Source organism: Oryzias latipes, chromosome 6 (assembly GCF_002234675.1).
Source record: "Oryzias latipes chromosome 6, ASM223467v1".
Taxonomy (NCBI): domain Eukaryota; kingdom Metazoa; phylum Chordata; class Actinopteri; order Beloniformes; family Adrianichthyidae; genus Oryzias; species Oryzias latipes.
In genome coordinates, this window is record NC_019864.2 from 7,435,518 (window position 1) to 7,455,682 (window position 20,165).

At 38.0% G+C, this 20,165-nt stretch overlaps 2 protein-coding genes across 7 annotated transcripts; one reads left to right on the forward strand and one right to left on the reverse strand.

The window, feature by feature from the left end:
- Positions 1–587: 587 nt before the first annotated feature.
- On the reverse strand, positions 588–13,092 carry znf143 (zinc finger protein 143). Of its 4 annotated transcripts, none has more exons than XM_011475774.2 (15): positions 12,641–13,092; positions 11,366–11,522; positions 10,354–10,542; positions 10,187–10,267; positions 9,740–9,936; positions 7,928–7,996; positions 7,730–7,846; positions 6,815–6,890; positions 6,451–6,576; positions 5,747–5,926; positions 4,262–4,489; positions 4,027–4,175; positions 2,510–2,662; positions 2,278–2,406; positions 588–973 (listed from the first exon to the last, which is right to left on the reverse strand). In XM_011475774.2, exons 2-15 carry the CDS (start codon positions 11,469–11,471, stop codon positions 890–892), a joined length of 1,884 nt encoding a protein of 627 aa, XP_011474076.1. In that variant the 5' UTR covers positions 11,472–11,522; positions 12,641–13,092; the 3' UTR covers positions 588–889. The 4 variants fall into 4 exon arrangements, with proteins under 4 accessions (XP_011474076.1, XP_004069436.1, XP_020559451.1 ...); XM_004069388.4 differs by having other exon boundaries at positions 11,366–11,481; positions 12,641–13,065; XM_020703792.2 differs by lacking the exon at positions 12,641–13,092 and adding an exon at positions 11,947–12,571 and having other exon boundaries at positions 11,366–11,481.
- nrip3 (nuclear receptor interacting protein 3) lies at positions 11,457–19,881 on the forward strand. 3 transcript variants are annotated; one of them, XM_023955584.1, is made up of 8 exons: positions 11,457–11,528; positions 16,303–16,460; positions 16,723–16,863; positions 16,984–17,066; positions 17,147–17,286; positions 17,356–17,408; positions 17,671–17,759; positions 19,284–19,881. In XM_023955584.1, the coding sequence occupies exons 1-8, from the start codon at positions 11,513–11,515 to the stop codon at positions 19,297–19,299; spliced, it is 696 nt and encodes a 231-aa protein (XP_023811352.1). In that variant the 5' UTR covers positions 11,457–11,512; the 3' UTR covers positions 19,300–19,881. The 3 variants fall into 3 exon arrangements, with proteins under 3 accessions (XP_023811352.1, XP_023811353.1, XP_023811354.1); XM_023955585.1 differs by having other exon boundaries at positions 16,726–16,863; XM_023955586.1 differs by lacking the exon at positions 17,671–17,759.
- The last annotated feature ends 284 nt before the right edge of the window (positions 19,882–20,165 follow it).

A 20,165-nucleotide genomic window follows, 5' to 3' on the forward strand; every position in this document is an offset into this window, starting at 1 on the left:
TTAAATTGTGTCAAACAAACAAGTAAACTAGAATGAATTTCAAATCCATTCAATTTTTAGTTTCCTAAAGTTCAGCCTCTGTTGTTTCTCCACATCCAAATAATCCAAAGGGAACATCATTAGAACATTCTAGCACACTGTTTGGTCACATGACTTTGCTAAATTCAACGCGTTTCCACACATTGTAATGATGGAGCGATCCGTTTCTACTGACACGTGTGTTGTCCGTTGTGATAGTACTTGGTCTTTTTCTGTTATAGTAAAATAAATCTACCAAACCTCAATTCAAATGTTTTCCAATATTGATTATAATTAATTCATTTCATTTTGAAACAATTTTATAATAACAGGTTTATTTGATTAACTTGCGTCAGACAGATTGATCTGGTTAGATCATAGGAATATAAATAAATTTGATTAATCTTTACACCCCTAATATGTGCAGGAAGATTTTCTATGTTTTGAGTTTTTTTTAAGTTGATGCTTGAATTGTGGTATAGCTTCTGCAAAATTTGACACCTTTTGAGAGACTTTTAGTCCTAATTACAATTGTTCAAAGGTTTGCTACTATGAAAATCAAGCAACAATGACACAAAAAAGCTTTTATAAGTTTTTTAGGAAATAGCAAAACCTGTACACTGCATGTGCACTATAGACATAAAGCATTATTGTGTCTTTCCTTCTTTACATTTTCTGCATCAACTTAATTTTAAGGATCAGGAACAAAACAGCATGGCAAACTCCAGTTATCAAAAATCCTATGTACACGTAAAAGCTAAGTTAAACTGTGGAAAAAAATGAACAAGGAGGAAAACTGATGATTTTTTCTCAACACCGAAGTCCATTTCCCATGGTTTAGATTCTAAATAATTGTCCAATACAGAGTCCATCATTCATCCAGACCCGGTGACTCTCCTTGCTGTATTCTTGATGCTATTCGAATGGCTTCTTCCAGGGAAGGTTGATCAGTGAGCTGTAGACATAAAAAGAAAAATGTGAGAAAAAAAAACACACACACACTGACACAGTTTATCAAAATTCAATCATTCTCTTAAAACACCATCAGCTCCAACACTTCAACAGCTCTATAGTCCTCTGAGACTCACAAATCACACCCACTTGGAAAAAACATCCAACTCGGCACAAATGTTTGCCTTGAAATTATCCCAACAAAACAAAACAAAACGCAATCAAGAACACTTTGATTCAAACACACTGAGATAGCAGCTCATTAGTTCTGCAAACGTTGATTCAATCAATGCTTCTTAGGTGTAGCGATTACATTTTATGGCGTCAAGACAAGATAATTCATGATAAACTTTATCAGTGAAATGATTGGACATTAGAATTAAATAAAGTTGAATTGAATAGGAAACTCGGGAAAATATTTCCAAAAGAAATAGAGATTTAAAATGGTCCACAGTGCAATATGCAATCTAAATGCATCCAAGTAAAGGGGGAAATGATTAAAAACAAAGCTGTAGGAGTGTAAAACACTTTCAAAAAGGGCAACCTCAAATTAATTTAAATCAATGCAGATTTGTTTTCTAGAATAGTGGTTAAGAATTTCCCAATTACAGTTAATTTGACATAATCTTAATATATATTTCTAATTTTGTAGACAAATGTGATTTGGTATTTTATAGAAGATCTATGTATATACTATTAGAAAATCTGAATGTCTTTAGGCCGTCTGTCTCCACTGACAGCACAAGTACCAATGTTTCCATTACAAACAAAAGCACTCCAAAAATCTCCCACCTGAGAGGAAAATTCCCCACATATGTTCTTCACTCTTACTGTTGATGAGCTTTTGTTTAGAAAAGAAGAGTTCTGCAGAGGTTTTAGTGCAGGATTGTAGGAGCCGGCTGGTGGCCATAATAAACTGTAATTACATGTCATCAGTTTTTGAGGATCCCCTCTTTTCTTTGTGTTTGCTTGGGTGTGTGCTCTCCACACTCCTTTTAGTATCCTGTAAACGGTTTTGACAACAGAAAACTGCCGCTGTCACCAAGTGGGAGTGACTTCAGGATTAGAAGACACTATTTTTCCATAACTCTATGTTTGGAGGGCTACATCTAAATGTAGGGGTAGGCAGAAGCCGTAGGAGAAGAATTCTGATTCGCCCATAGTCTCTCTAGAAATTTGTTTATAATCCTTATTATTTCCCAAATGTAAAGTTCCTTTGAATTCTCGACTCCAGATCCATCTGGTAAGCTGTTTTAATAGGAGGTAAACATTTAAAGGGTTACAATCCCTCCATGTTGGTTTAATGACCTGCACAGCAATGTGGGTGCCATTGGAGGTGGCCAGTAACGTGACGGGATGAATATCTTCCGGCTCTTGGGTGTAGTTTGCTTCCTCCACAGTTTGGAAAGAAGCCATGTCTGGTGTCATGATGGCCACCTAGGAGAAAATATGTGTTAATGATATGCAGTCAAATAAAAACTATCAAGCTTTTCACAGTAGTTTGCATTCAACCGAATGTTTTTGTGCACCGAGATTTTACCTGTTCATCAGATCCATCCGTTGCTACCATGGTGACTGTATGGGCACCTTGAGCTGCCAGCTCATGGGCGGGGATGGTTATTGTTGTGCCTTCTTGGGTTACCATGGTAATCGTTCCACCCATGGCTTGCAAGTCTGCTTCTGAGATACTGACCTGATGTGAAGCACATCCGAGGCAACAACATTCAGATTTCAAGCTAATATGGAAATGTGAAATATTACATCACTAAGGCTACGTTCACACTGCAGGCTGAAACGACCCATTTCGGATTTTTTTGCCCCTATGCGACCTGTATCTGATCTTTTCAAGACAGTCTGAACAACACAGATCTAATCTCCTCAAATGCGACCCAGACCACTTGGGTATGTGGTCCTGAATACGATACGTATCCGATCTTTTGAAATGCGACCTCCATCTGACCGGCCAGGCCACATGAATCCGACCCGCACGTCATCGATACGCTACAAACATAATTCTGCATTGAAGTAGGCGGAAACGAGAACATAAACATCAACCATGGCGGACGATGCTGCTGAGACCACTCAGTGGAAGGAAAGTGAGCTCACCTATTTGATTAATATTTGGGGTGACAGCTCTATTCAGGCCAAACTCAAGGGCTCTTATCGCAACCGGGCGGTTTTTGAAAAGAATTCCAGCGAAATGGCCGAGCGTGGTGTTGAACCTTTCCCACGATGAATTTTTTTTCTCCCTTTCCGACTGTGGTCAGAAGCGCGGGGGACCGAAGGCTGATCCTCCTTCGGGGTTCACTTTCCCATTCGGACCCTCAGATTCTCCAGAGCGGGTTAATAAAGAGTCCATAGCATTCATTCTGGGGGAAACCTTCTTTTATTATCGTTCTCCTTCCCCCTTAACACACAACATGAATGCGTGCCGCCACTGCCGCCCTCATTCTCTACCTCGCTGCACACGCTCTCTCCTCTCTCTTACACACACACACACACACACACACGCGTGCACGGCCCTAGCACATACACATCCCCATTCCACAACAGTGGTTACAGACGATCTTGGCTCCAATGCCTTCTTAAAATGAGAATATTGTAATTGTGCTGGCTCCTTTGTGAAAATAAATTTAATAATGCAAAAAGATCTCCACTGTTGACAACACTGTTGTTGACATCCATTGTTAACGTTTGCTACTTCCGCAAACAACGAGTGACGTCGTTCCCTGTTGAGTACTCTTCTGCGCATGCGGGTCACTTCAGGGTCATTTCACGGTCACACAGGAGATCATAAAAATTCATATTTAATTGGAAATGTGAACAGCCTTGAAAAAAAAAAAATCAGATTTTTTCAAAAAATCGGAATTGAGCATTAAGCCCTGCAGTGTGAACGTAGCCTCCGTCAGTTTTTAAGCCTCATTGGTGCTTTTGTTGCTAAGTGTTAGCCATGCCATTTATTATGAATACTGGAATTTAGTCTAAAGTCTGCAGATTCAAAATAATTTCATAGAACTCTTTTTGTCAGTACTTTACTGTAACCTGTTGACTATTTACCTGTTGCTGTGTTCCATCCTCCTGAGTTACCAAGGCAACGTGCTGCTGTCCAGCTAGATCTGAACTCTCCACAGGAGCCTGCTCTGAACTGGAGTCATCGGTTTCCACCACAGTTTGGGTGTAATTTACATTTGGGTCATCAATGGCATCTGCAGGATCAACAATACTCTTCAGATTAGGGACTAATACGTTTCGGGAAATTACGGTTGCTGTGTTTTTGTTACAAGAAACTCACCTGTTGGAGGCTCAAAATAAGCCTCCTGCTCCTCCTCAATGGGCTCCGTGTCATTGTGTGCTGTGCGTTTGTGCATGGCCAGTGTGGAAATCTGTTTGTAGGTTTTCCCGCAGTGGTTGCAGTTGTAAGGTTTGCAAGGCGTGTGGACAACATGGTGTTTATAGAGGCTGGAGTATTCTGTGAAGCGCTTTTCACAGCCAGGCACAGTGCAAACATACGGTTTCTCACCTGGAAAAACATAAAAGGAGGCGTGTCAAAGCTTTTTTGCAAAAAGGGCAAGACGCTGAAAAAAAAAAAATCATTCAAAGATCCACTTTGGTGAAAATTGTGTTTTTATCATCGAAACATTGTTCTGATGATGGAGGACATTTACAAAAAACATTAAGCTCAAAATTGCATATCTAAGTATTTCTTTTTACAAATTTTTGTGAATCAGGAGCACAAATGCAGTTTGAAGAAGATTGTATTTATAACAGGAAATATGCTGGGCGGGCCAAAAGCTCCCCGCTGTGCTCCATTCTGATGCATTCACTTTTAGACAAATAGATCCAAGTCTGCCTTCATGAGCTGGTATCTGGCTCAGAACTGTACGGCTGGAAAGCTTCAATATTGTTCTGTTGCACTGGTAATGTTAGGTTGGGGTCGTGAAGGGCCGTAAGCTAGCGGGACAGCATGTAAACAGGGAGCTCTCAGCAACAGGGAGGGGAAGGGGGGCAGGGCTGCTCAGCGAAAATCGTCCCACCCACAACTTAAACTACCAGGCATGTCTGGAACTCCCTTGGTGTTCACAGCGGTCGGTCACTATCTGATTCTAGCTCACGTCTGCCATCTCCAGGTGGAAGAGGCTTGGTGCAAAATGTCGAAGCGGTTCAAATCTCGTGAATCTTGTTCCAGGCTGGGCGCATTTATCAATTTCTCCTCCATGATCAATTTTCAACCGGCTGGCACTTTTGTGAATTTAAAGGGACGCCATCCATTCGTTACTTCCAAAACCGAGTCTCCCTGATTGGTCGAACCTCAACCTGGTTTAACTTACAACCCGCCAAATGGATGCGGAATTTGTACATAGAGCCCAAAAACGGTCAAAGAAACTTGCGTAGCTACACGTAAACACGAGTTTTGAACGCAGAAGCCAAAAATGCGCCTTTCCACGATTCCATAGACTCTTTATTGAGACTGGCCGCTCTAACATGCGTTGCCAAGGGCAGCGGGAACATGGCTTTAGAGGCAGATTTCTAACGAATTACTGCCGCTCTGCAGAAACTATGTCCAAGAAGACGACACAGGTTTTTTATTTTTATTTTAGCTATAAACAGCATAATTTAAAGACCACTGGGATCACGTTTACAACAGATCAAAGGATGATGGGAGGGACTTCAACTACTTGATGTAACCAGATGCTCAGAAATGAAATAAGGGGCAAACCCAAAAGTACCAGATCAGCTCAAACGTGCAACGGAAAGCAGGACATTTACAGAGACTCACCGGTGTGAATCCGCATATGATTCTTGTAATTGGTGGCACTGGCAAAGGATCGTCCACAGCTGGGCTCAGAGCAGTAGTACGGTCGCTCACCCGTGTGTGTTCGGATGTGAACTTTGCGGATGTTGGAGGTGGTGAACGACCTGCCGCACCCTTCAACTGGACATAGAAATGGCTTCTCACCTGCAACATGTGGCAGTAAGAGACAAGAAGACTTTTTATAGACCAAAGGCACAGAGTAATCGTAAGCAGGAATCAAAAGTCAACAGTGTGCTTTCTATAATTCTACTTGTGTTTATTTATCCAATGAATTTTGTAGCTGTAAACAGCTTTGTTTGCTGTAACATTCAGTTTGTCCCCTTGTTGCTGATGATGACCATGTGCATACCCTCCAGCGCTGTGATGGGCGCGGGGGAGCTTCAGTTCATCAAGCTGCTCAGCCAATCCTGCAGCTTTGTGGCCTTCTGTGTGTTTTTAAAGCTGTCTGCGTGTAACTGCGGGCTGTTACTTTCCACCATAGGCTTTTGTTATGGTGTCACGCGTTCTTTCAGGAATGATGCACTCTTAAAGCTGAAAGCCCTTAAGCCAAATGTCAATTATCAACAGCAAGGCTCCAGTGACAACAACAATAAGACGAGGCCAAACGCTTTTTGAAGCCGTCTATGGTCTGGTGTGGTGCATCTCGTCAGTGAGGCGTGCATTCGTACCTGTGTGGGTCCTGGTGTGTTTTTGGAGGTCTCCGGAGGTTTTAAAAGACTTGTTGCAGTTCAGCTCCTGACATCTGTATGGCTTTTCCCCCGTGTGTGTGCGTGAGTGGCTCTTCAGCCCGTACCCTTGTTACAAACAAAGATGTTCAGTTAGGCCAATTTTCTGCTGCCGTTTTGCTCTGTAGCCCTCGTGCAGTCATCTGCTGCAGGGGACACCAGCCTGGTTTGGTCTCAGTTCATGTCTATATTTACTCTGGTTTCTAAGGTTTAAATGATAACATTTCACCACAATGTCAACTCTGAAACCTCCAGGAGTGTGGTAGAAGAAAATTGGGTGAAAAAAATGGGATTTTTCTGCAGTTACCTGTTGCAAATTTCTTTCCACAGCCACGGAAATCACAGATGTATGGTTTGTCTCCGGTGTGGGAGCGTTCGTGCACCTATATGACATGAACAAAACGTACGGCTGAGGAGATCTTCACAGAGATGCAGCAAATAAGGGATTTTATCTTTTACTTGCATTATTTAAAGACCCACTTCAATCATTTTTGATCTACTGTAAAAGTGTTTCCAGAGATCTTATATTTAACCCTTGTGCTACCTTAGATGACCCCACCCTTACTTTGACGTGTTCTCCTTACCATGACAAAGGTGGATAAAGGTGAAGAGGATTTCATAGAATCCATGGACACCAGTGAAGATCACAAATCATTGAAGAAAAAAGGTTCAGAGCACTGTCTAGTGGGTCTAGATGACCCAACTCCCAATGTTAAAGTGCCTAAGATAGCACAAGGGTTACGATGATAACATCAGTAGCCAAAATTTAAAAAAACAGTGTTATTTTTAGAACATAGTTTCTGCAGAGCGGCAGTAGTTCATTTGAAATTCACCTCTGAGTCTGTGGCAGGACTATTGGAGCAGAGCCTCCCCACCCCCTTCCCGTTACCGAGGGTTCTCCGGTGCTCTGTTTATGCGCCCTCCTGCCAGCTTACAGCCCCAGAATATTTTCTACGACACAAATGAGATCTTTTTCCAACTGCATTTTTTTGGTCTGCTCCTGATTCACAACCATTTAAATAAAGAAATACTCAGAAATGCTAATTTACTTTTAATTTTCTTCATGTTTTTCCTCCATCATCAGAAAAATGCCACAAGAACAGAGTTTTCATTGGAGTGGGTCTTTATACGAGGGAATCAAACGGTTGTCACACGGTGTGTGCACACACACACACACACACACACACACACACACACACATCAACACAGCATTCAGACCTACTTTCAGATGGTGTGCAGTTGTGTAGAGCTTCCCACAGCCTTCATAATCACAACGGAAAGACTTCTCTCCAACATTCGAGACTCTTGCCTGCCTGTTATCTTGACCCTGTAACACAATCTAAAAGAAATCACAGGCTTTACATGCTGAACCTGAATGTAAAACCCATAACATACAACACATCACACATGTACAGATTACCCGCATGTGGACTTCATTGTCTGCTTCCACTCTTCCAAAGGACGTCAAAGGGTTTTCTATGTTCTCCACCTGGAAGGGAGAAGACAGACGGGTGTTGGCTGGTAAGAGGGCATCATTTAAGCTTTCAAACACTTTTAAATGTTCAATGTGTGCGTCGTTTTAGTTTGGCCTGACCATAGCCGCCCACGGGTTCATGTACCTTCCAAGGCTCAACAGTGTACAGTGAAAATAATACCAGCACAAAAACATCTATAGCGGGGATGTAAAAGTTATAAACACTTAATTAAAACTGATTGAGCACTGGGAGTAACAGAGGGATTGGTTGAAAACCACAGACACAAACAAGGTTATGCTGGTGAAGAGTATAAAAATGATCAGGAAGTAAATAATCTGTTTTTGTCAGTTTCTCTTCCTGTTGTGTCTCTACTGTCTTTGCCTTTTATGTACATGTGATGCAAACAGACGTCCAATCACAAGCTTGCTTCTACCAAGTCAGATCCACTATAATTAGCTGAAGGTGAACCAAACACAAGCACTAAACACAACCGCAGACAATACCAGAATACATTAGAGAAACTCCTTTATTTGCTCTGCAATGAGAAAACTTCAACATTGAAGCATATTAGATAGAAATAATAGAGCAGGATAAGTATCTACAGATAAAAAAAGAAAAAAAAAAAAGAGTAAATGTGTCACATATTTACAAAAATCCACAGTAAGAGAAAATATAAGGAATAGCACCAGGGGTCATAATATTGTTAAAAAATACACAGCGTATTTTAAAGTGACACAGAGTAAAGTGACGGAGATGAACACATCTCCTGTGGGTTCACTGGGAGCAGCTCTGATTACAGAGTCTCACGGCGGCAGGTAGGCATGACCTACGATGCCGCTCCTTCAGATGTAGATGTAGCAGTCTGCCGCTGAAGGAGCTGCTTAGCACCGCGCCACACAGGCGGTCGGCGTGGTTCTCCATCACTAATGAAAGCTTGGCTACCATCCTCCTTTCCCCCACCAAGTCAAGCGGTAACTCCAGAACGGAGCTGGGCTTCCTGACCGGTTCATGTGAAACTTTTTTTTTGAACCGCAAAGAACAAAGAGTCTAAAACACCCAAAACTCCAGGTTTTACTGTTTGAAACTCTTTTTTCCTTTTGACATTTTTCTTGTTTTGTTGCTAAAAATAAAAAATGCCTGTAAGAAAAAAAACTAAGTTTCTCTATTCAAAGGCATTTGTATCTATGTTTTTAAATGTCAAATAAATAATATACATCTATCCATTTAGGTAAAAAAAATAAAGCTGTATGTTATCGACACAAAGTTAGTTGAATCTTTTATGTATCAATTTGTGGACCATGTATGAAGTCGTCTATCGAATCATGTGAAAGGGAAATTTACACAACCCTGATGTCGTAATTTATGAAATGGATTTATTTTTTAAAACACACACAAAAAAGATAAGAAGTAAAGAAAGATCAGTTAAAAAAGATCATCAGGTTAGGCAGTCAAAGGGTCCGTCTCAAGATTTAGACTGGAATACCAGAGTATTCCAGTGTCAGAACACAGAACATCAAATAACCAAGATATTAATGATGTAGGAAAAGGTTTGGATCCATACTGCAAATGTAAAAATGCATGAACAAAAATGACCAAGGATTTGTAAATTTGGGGGCGTTTTGGTGGGAGTGGTGACCCAGTGATTAGTTAGATCTCTTCTGGCCCCCGTGATGCAGGATCTTTGTAGTGTTGTCATTTTTTCCTGGCACTTCAAAAGCTAGTAAAACTGCCCCATCACACTGAACTGTTGCATTTACCTTGGTGTTGTACTGTTCTAAAACACTGATGGTTTCTGGGTCGATGGCCGTGGCCTCGGCCTGCAGATCTGCTATGGTGCCGTCCGCCTGAATGGCTAGGATGGTGTTGGGTTGAGGCATGTGCACCGTGTGCTGGATGTAGGCGGTGCTGCCGTCCTCCAGCTGCACCTCCTGCAGGCCACCCTGGTCATAAGTCTCTGAACAGAACCAAAGAGGAGGGACATTGACAGATTAGGTAGGGAAAAAAGAAATCACTAGTACCAGCAGCACAGCCCATAAACTTCAGGTTTAGTCAGAACCTCAAAAGTTTTTTTGTTATATATAAAAATATGCATTTGTGTCACCTTCAGGCGAACTTTTTTTTAAATCGCTATCACAACTAGCACGGCTCAAAAATGTCACAAAGGAATAAACAATTATAATAAACTTCAAAGTATGTCCGGTTACCTTTGGGTGTGTGGATAAATGCTGTTGTTCCATCTTCTAACTGCACAGCCTGTCCATCTTCCAGCTGTAAACTGTCTCCTCCTACGGCATCATTTCAAAATAAACGGTTGTGTGTTTGGAGCTTAGCTGATAATCAGGCAGCATCTGGTTTCATTTTTGCTTTCTACCTGCTTTAGGCATCGGCACGTGCTGAACGTAGGCAGCGGAGCCGTCCTCCAGCTGGATCACCTGCCCATCCATGATCTGCCCATCTGAAAAGGAAGCTTTGGATTCGTGTTGGATGTAGGCAGTGGAGCCATCTGCCAGAGTGACAGCCTGCAGGCTCACCGTGTCCATGCTCTCCATCTGATCTCCATCTATAAAAAGGTTTTCAACCAAAACAACACTTTGTTTTTCTTTGACGGGTTGAACAAAGCATCCTGTAAAATTTGCATTCGCACTGGAGTTCGTTATGGAGTTGTTAAAGACCCACTCCGATGAAAATCATGTTTTTAACATGTTCTTGAGGCATTTTTCTCCTGATGGAGGAGAAATAAAAATAGAATAGCTTAAAACTGCATTTCTGAGTATTTCATTTTTCAAATAGTTGTGAATCACGAGTAGACAATAAAAAAAAAGAAATTAAAAAAAGCTTGTAGTTATGACGCAGAAGCTCAAAACGGCGAGCCACAAGCTCTCTGCTCTGCTCCATTCTGATGCATCCACTTGCAGAGAAATTGATCTGTGTACGTCTTTGTTTTCCTCATCTGAGCTGGAATCTGGATCTAAACTGAACGGCTGGATAGATCCAATATTACTCACTGTTTTTGTTGCACCGCTAATGTTAGGTTGGGGTTGAGAGGGGCTGTAAGCTAGCGGGACAGGATTCTAACATATAGATGAGAGGATGTGGGGGCAGGGTCGCTCTGAGTCACAAATTTAAAAGGTGAATTTCTAACCAACTACCGCCTCTCTGCAGGAACTATGTCATACAAAACGGCACAGGTGTTTTACATTTGGCTTAAAAATTGCATAATCATAATTAAATACAAGAGACCAAAAGATGATCGGAGTGGATCTTTGAAGGAAATTTCTTTTAATCACCTTTCCTCTCATATCTGATCCCCACAAAACATATTACATTCTGGATATATATATATATATACATATATATTTTAGAATCAAGATTATGGAGCTCACCTCCCACCGTCACAGCCTCTGTCAGACAGAGAGTCACGGGCTGGCCATCAGCATCATGAAACTCTGACATTCCCTGGGAGTCCCGGTTTATCTGGGCCAGGAGCATGCTTCAGCCGCTGCAGTGAGGGATGCAGGACACCCAAGTTAATGCTGGAGCCTGCAGGTTAGCAAACACTTCAGAAAAAGCCCCGAATGCTCGCTGCCACACTGACATATACCGTACATTACAGATACATAAAAACTCAACCAAAAAGTTGTTGTTGGGTGTGCGCTATATTCCTCGTGCTAGTTTCAAAGAGGAAAAAAAAAGGAATAAGTATATAATGAACACGTTCAAAAAACATGTTTTACCACACAAAAAATAATGTATGTAATGTATTAGCATAAAAAATATCAATCACCCAAATCATTAAAATGATATAAATAATAATAATATGGAGGCGGTGAACGGACAAAGCTAGTAACTATAATGAAACCGTTAAACTTTATTATCTGATTCAGTGACGTTAACAAGAGCTAATAAAATAAGTTTGACGAACTTTCAGTTATATTTTCAAATTAAGAATAAACTTAATACGAACCATAAATCATAGAATTGTGATACACCCAACATGATAATGATATGGTTTGTTGGTAGCTAAGCTAGCTGTCACCGCTTGTCATTTGTTTGGCGCTAAGTGAACGTTGTAGCATGTTGTGCTTGTTAGCTACTGCATCAAAAAACTATGACTTGCAATTTTGAGTCAAGTAAACATTCATGGCGTTGGCTCAAAAACAGCTTGCGTTGATAGATGTCAGGCTGCCTAGACAAACGCTTGACAACCGCTAAATTAGCTCTTTTAAAAAAGAAAAATCAATCAATGTTAGCTAAAATGCTAACTACGGGGCTAACTACTTCAATTATGACGTTTTAGCAATAAAATCCATTCATTAACACGTATATCGAGTATTTCAGAAAGTGCAATGGTATTTAAACTGTTGTGTTATGTCTACGTGGAGTATTTTTTTGCCAACTGGAGGCTAGTTGGCCAGCTCAAACCAAGCTATTAGCACAGTTCTGTCAACTAGCGACGCAGTAAGGAAACATGTACGAGGAATCCATTATGTTTTTAATGATATCATAAGAAATATAAGTCGGAAGATGTCAGCTTTCCCATGTAACAGCAGTGTCTTTGCTCCGACTAATTTCATGCGAGAGCCTGTCACTCCCACTCACGACACGGACATGGCTGTAGGAATAATGCACACTGGGTAAAAACCAATTTATATACTAACCTCCGAAAAATTTCCAACAATTCCTCCTGTTCGACCACCATGCACCAGTGCAGGAAACGATCGCGTCGGGAACATGTATGACAGCATAATCATTGCACTATTGTCCCGCCCACTAAGCTTTGCTGAGACGTGATTGGTTTAAACGTCTCAAAGTTCGAGATTATTGGTCAACTTCCGCGTCAGCAACGACAATTTGTTCTGATCTATTTGTTATTCAGTCTCACGGGCCCCAGGCAGACGCCATTCTGCTTCAGTTTTCGCATTGTTTGCAGCTTAAGAGTGGAACAACGCTGCGCCATACGAGGAAAAGAAGATAAAAGATTTAGAATATCTCAACGATTACTCGGCCCCGGCGGCCCGAGCGACTGCGCTCCATAAAATGCAGCAGATATGTTAAAAACAGAGACGCGGGTGGAAGTTTTGCGGCATCCATGTTGAAAACAAGGTCGTGTGGGAAAAGAAGGGGAATGTGGGCAATGCAGTGAAAACCTTTCTCTGTCTGCACTACATTTCCACACAAACAAAACTAGGTTGTGACGAAATCCATTGCGAAAACATTATCTTAAAGATGAATTTTGCTTTTAATTGGTCTAAAACCCGCAGGATATCTTGTATATAGGAATAAAAACAGCATTTAACCCTTAACATAGATATGATGCACAGAAAAGGCGTCCATGGTGAGTGTAGTTCTGATGGGACAATACGAGAATTTTATTTTTTCAAGAAAACTTTATTAACAAAACAATATCAATAAATAGCATCAACGGAACATAAGAGACCGAACAGGAGAGGCAAAAAAATGAGAAAAAGTACAATAGACAATAGATATAAATGAAATTACTTAAGTAAATCACAACATAATGACGAAAATGTAAACGAGGGAAAGTTCAGTGCATTTCCAATTATTTAGTTAATATTTTTCAAATAAATTCCAAGTTTGTATAGCTTTCAGATTCTTAAAAGTTTTTAAGAAGTTCACTTAAAGAAAGTTTCATGTGGGTATATTTACATTTTTGTATATAGAATTTGACTGAAAGACAAGTTAAATTGAGTCACATGCCTAATTATTGTTTATTTCTTTAAAAAAAATAAAATGCTTATAGCAAAAGGAAACATCATGAAAAAATTATTTTTTTTCCAGCAACTTTAGTACACCAGTGTAAACATTTTGTGGTATAAGAACAAATCCAAAATAAACGTGTAAAGGTTTCTGGATGACTGTTGCAAAAAGAACAGCTGGCGTAGATATCCTTTTGAAACCTATGGGAGATGAAACATTCAGCCGAATAATATTTATATAAATATTTGAAATAAACATCTCTTATCTTATTAGTTAAAATATTAATAGGGTAATATCCAAATTCTTTTCCATGGTAAGTTGGATACACATATCATTAAATATTTATTTATTTAATTATGAATTTTATTATTGTGAATTTTATTATTTATTCTCGTTATTTAACATTTATGACTTTGGGATTTAAAGTCATAAATCTACGACTTTTTCTCGTAAATGTACATGTTTTAAAGTCATAAATGTATTACTTCTTTTCTCATAAAATAATGACTATAAATCTTGTCATTTAACAGTTATGACTTTGAGATTTAAAGTTCTAAATTTTACGACTTTAAATCTCAAAGTCATACCTGTTAAATTACGGGAATAAGTTGTAAATGTACTGCTTATTCTCATATTTTACAGGTATGACTTTTTCTTGTAAATTTACAACTTTAAATTTGTAATTAAATAAAAATACTTTTTTTGTAAACTGGACCTTATACTCCATCGTAAATGAATGTTACTGAAGCAAGAAAAAAAAAAGACCTGTAAGCAACATTTTCAAACCAGAAGGAATTGCAATAATTACAGAGAGGAAATGTTTTCAGAAGATACAGGTACATGAAACATTTCTAAAAACTGAGTAAGTGTAAAATTGTCCTTTGGGTTTCATTAATTGCTTAAAGATTATGTTGTTACTAAACCAAATTTCTAAAACAGACTTTTCATTTTTTGCAAAAATTGCTAAGTTTCTTTATTTTTTGCTTATGTCATTCTAATATGAACCTTCAAAACTTCAACAATAGATGAGTTATTGCAAATATTATAGTTTTTTTGTATGTACCATGGCAAATAAATGGTCATACTAATTTTTGGATTTAAATTTGTAAAGATATTTTAAAATGTCCTGAATTCTTCTAATGAAAAAAATAACTGGGTGATTCTTTGAAATCACCCAAGTTTACCTCAAAGATTTTCATCTTAAAGTAAACCACAAAATGCATTTTAAAACAAAAAGGGGGAAAAAACTAAAATCTTAAACTGTCCAGTAATTTAAAACGTTGCATGACATCTACAGTGTTAAATACTTATTAAAACCACAGACTCTTATAAAAAATATCAAACTGTTCTAATATCACATGAATCCTTTAACTACTTATCACCAAATAGCATCCAGAAATTATATATATATATATATATATATATATATATATATATATATATATATATATATATATATATATATATATATATATATATATATATATATATATATATATATATATATATTTGTATATATATATATATATATATATATATACTATTCCTATAAGCTGAGAGGAACAAAAAAAAATTTAAAGCTAATGGTACGCTTTTAAATATTGTATTTACCATAGGTGATTTTATGTGTCTGTATGTTCAACAAAAAATTTGTAATAGTCTGGTGTTTGAACAAAAATAATGTAGAAATATTTTAAAGTTTTAAAACAATTACAATTACGGACACAATACAAGTATATATGCTAAATACTAGCATATATAAAGATAATGATGAGGATATTAAATCAATCAAAATTGTAATGGTAGATATGCATAAATATGTACAACTGTTATTCTTATTACTATTGTATATCGAGGATGTTAAATGATAATAATCATTATTATTACATTATATAGGTATCATAGGCATCTTGATTATATAGTTATAAAGCTTTCCTTCAATAAGATATGCTTCTGCCAGTTCCTTTTTTAACATGTTTTGCATTGTTACAATCAATATTTTGTTGTTATTATTACTATCGATTGCATTGTATCATGTAACATGTTATGATTATGTTTTTACACATTGAAAAAGCTTTTCAAAAAGGACATTTGTTGGATTGTTATTGTCTCTGGGACCTTGTCCGCTTTAGGTTGCTATACAGTTTAAATTCCTTTTTTTTTTAGTGTCACTATAACCCAAAAATGTAGCTGTCAGCAAATTGGTTCATAGCCACAGACTGATTAAAATCTCCAGGACTTTAATTTCTGTATAAACAACATGATTATGTGTCTTTTCAGATACCAGAACTCAGTCATGAGCAAATATGGACCGATGTGTCAACATATCTACTGCAAAAAGGTCAACTGTTGCCTTTACATTGTCACGATGCTCCATTTTTTAAATGTTAAGGAATTTTATTTTGAAATTTTAGCCTGGAAGTCCACTGTCAGCTGTCTGGGTTTGTGGTGCCTTTATGGGGGAGTCTCCCCTGCTCTGACAGATGTAGTGGTTAGGGGATTCCTTGTGTGAGACGCAGGCAGGAAAAGACCAGCAGGACTAGGACACCCGCTCCTGCACAGACCCGTGTTTTGTCCCTCTCAGCTTCCATCATGTACACAGGGATGCAGATGGAGAACCGCTGGAGCTCAGAGGCTCTGGATGCTGCAGCTCTGAGGCAGCAAAGGAGGCTGAAACAAGCTATCCGGTTCCTCCATAGAGACTCAGCTGATCTGTTGCCCTTGGATGGACTGAAGAAACTTGGAACGTCTAAACAGGGAGTGAGCCTCGTGTCAAATTCCTAACACTATCTGTAACAATAATTTAACAATATTGGGATTCACCAGAGTTTAGCATTTTTAAATGATTGAGTTGAAATGTGCAGGTTATGTAATCAAAGCTCTTTTGTCTCAGTTCAGAAAATCCATCTTGTCACTTTTATATGGATCCTAATAGCATCCCTAAATATAGTAATGTTTTTCATTTAGATGTGGTTTTCCATTGTTTTTCCTGAGCTAAATCTCAGCTTTGTGTTTGTTGCAGCAGCCACATAACATCGTCCAAAAGCGGCTGCTGCAAGCCTGTGAAAGCATGGCACCAAACAGCGGCAGGATGCTCCTGAGCCCTTTAAATTCAAGAGAGGACAACAGGGAGGACGAGGACTTTGTTCACGTGTTGTGCAAAGTAGGTGGAAGATGGGTTTTCATTTTTAAAATGCATGCCTTTCCAGCTGCAGAAAGAAAAAATGATGGTTCATAACAACAACTGTACAGTTCCAGTGTTGGTCCCTTTGTGCTTTTACAGTGTTTGGGACAGGAAGTGAAAGTGCTGATTGACACCGGCTGCAAGCAGAATCTTATGTCATCACGGACTGTGGAGAGTTTAGGGTGAGGTTGCCTCATATTATAATTAACCACATTTAAACCAGAACTCATAATTGACCCATATTGCCCCACTTTTATTAAAGTTTGACCGCTTTAGTCGAGAAGAATCGAACAGAGCTGAATGGCTTTCCGTTTCCTCATAACGTCTGTGTCCAAGGATGCATCCAGGAGCTCAGCCTGACCATCGGACAGCTCAGAATCATGTCTTCTTTTCTCGTTCTGGGTATGGAAGATGATAAATGTGAAGTGTGGTGACTTCAAGCTGTTTTCTTATGATAACATTTATTTTCAGAAAGCACTGAGCCCCTCATGTCTCTGGGATTAAAGACTTTGCGGTCTCTCAAGGTGAAAAAAAAAATAACACGCCCACCCTTCAGTTAATATCCAGACGGAGCATTGAGGAAATCATTTGCAGTTTTAGAATTTAAACAAATACAAAGAAAAAAATGAAGAAAATTATTTTTTGTTTGATAAAGAGACAAAAAGCCAACAAAAAAAAGATTTTTAAGAATAACATGCACATAAGTCACATATGTGAAAGGGCTTTTACAGAATAGATTAAAATCTTAATGTCATTTTATCTGTTCATTCCTCATCTATACTACAGTGCGTAATTGACACAGAGAAGCAGATGTTGGTGTTTGGAACAGCGATAAGGGACCGAGTGCAGTTTGCCAAAAAGCCATTTATTAAAAGGTAGAATTTTACAGTTTACATATATTTATATCTATCTATCTATCTATCTATCTATCTATCTATCTATCTATCTATCTATCTATCTATCTATCTATCTATCTATCTATCTATCTATCTATCTATCTATCTATCTATCTATCTATCTATCTATCTATCTATCTATCTATCTATCTATCTATCTATCTATCTATCTATCTATCTATCTATCTATCTATCTATCTATCTATCTATCTATCTATCTAACAATTCGAGTGGAGCAGATGGCTCTATGCTTTTACAATCTTTAACTGATGTCCAAAGTGAAGTCCAAAGGTCTTTGCTGTGTGACAGATTCCCACTTTTAAGTCAAATCAAATCAAATCAAATCAAATCAAACTTTACAGTTTTTCTCAGTCGCTTTAGTACAATTCTCAGATCAGTATTGAAGTTTGCAAATACGTGTGTGCATTTCTCAAAACAATTTGTACAAACAGCAAAACACTATGGATTTCTTGCAAAAGCCTGTAACTTGTTCAAAATCTTTAGTTCATCTCTCAACACTAAGTCTTTATGTCATTGAACATGTCAGTGCCATCAGAATGTCAAGTCCTTGTGTCATTGTCTATGAACAAGACAGTCAAATTATGTAGTCATGTTGTCAATATAACTGTGTTCTTTAGAGGGAGGTTCTGATGTAAACTATGACTAAAGTTTTGATGACAATTATTGTAAAATGTAAGTTACACATTTTCTGTTTGATTGCAAGAGACTGGACAAGATTCACATTTACACTTTTATTGTTCATATTGTAATTTGTTGACAAACCATGTCATACCAACATAGAAAAAACCCACTGCAAACAGTAACACAAAGGGAAAAAAAGATAGGACAATATTCTGTCCAACAGTACAGGCAGTGCAGTAGGAATTGGTGAGGTCTTCCTACACTTCTTGTCGTTCCTGTATGTTAGGCCACAAATTCTCATCCACATCACAGCGAATATCCTCTCTTGCAATGCAGCCAAATATGTTTGTCACATTATGACAACTTGGTCAACCATTTTGCAGTTAATGACTTATACGAGGAACTAATGACTAGGTGTTTTGAGGAGGAAGACTATTGCACAGTGAACTATATAATACATTTTGATCAACATGACATAAACAATTGATAATGTAGCAAAGAGCAGAGAATTGTATACAATCATTTGCATGGATGTACCAAAGCAATTGCAACTTCTTCAAAGAAGTGAGAAACTGCTTATATGATGTGCACAAGTGACATCATGATGTGAAGATTGAACAAATACTTTTGGGAAAATCTATCTATCTATCTATCTTACAAAAACACCTAAAGTATTATAGTTGATGCTGTCTATATAGAGAAAATTATATTGTGCATATTTTTTGTGCATTTAAAGGGTTTAAAAACATCTTAATTTAATTTTTTTCACCTTCAATTCTTTGATTAAGTAGACTTTATAGAGTTAAGGTTTACGCTCATAGAACTGTTTTGTCTTACAGCCTGTTTTCTTTCTTTTTGCAGCTCTTCTGACTTCTGAGATGCAGGTTACTGACCTTCCTGCCTCGGCTTAAACACAGGCTGACGAAAGAAACAGATTTATCAATGCAACTAGATTCCTCCTTTTTATCGTAAATACTGTCATACTTTTCTGTCTGATTTTTTTTTGCAGGTAACTTAATAAAAACTGCATTTCTTCACATATAGAAGCTTCTGTTTACACCTCCACCACTCACACAATAACTTCCTCCTGAAGCACTGTAGTACCTTGAAGTCAGTACCTTGTAAAAACTCTCACTTGTGTAGTATGTTCTATAAAAATAGTTTCCAGAAAAGTTTAGTAGTGTTTAAAAAATATGACAGAACTGTGATATACAGCTATAAACTACAATACCCAACATTCATCACTAGTATTGAAGAATATAACGCTGTTCTCCACACAGCTTCAATGTTTGTATTCTGTTTTTTAATATTTATTGAGTCTTTTCTAGTCTGAAATGTATCTACATTGAGGCCAGTGCTTTCAATATTTGCAGTGATTGCAATTGCAAGTGTTGTGTTTTATTACATCAATGTTGTTAAAATTACGGCTAAATTAAATCAGGAACAATTTAACTGTTTACTGTGTCTGTGCTTAATTAAGTTTTTTTGTCACAACAAATATACTGAAATTAAAAAAACAACAATAATATTTCTAAAAAAAAAATAACATATGTTTTTTAAAACATTAGAGTAAGGGATTCTAATTAGTTATTTTAGTCGAATTAGAGCTTTGAGTTATGTTAATGTCTTTAATAGTACTGAACCGTACTCTTCACAGGTGTACTCATTCAGGCCATTGATCAATCTGTGGGTGTAAACAGAGAAAGGTTTTATTTGTGGATAAGTAAAGATGCTGTTGGAGAT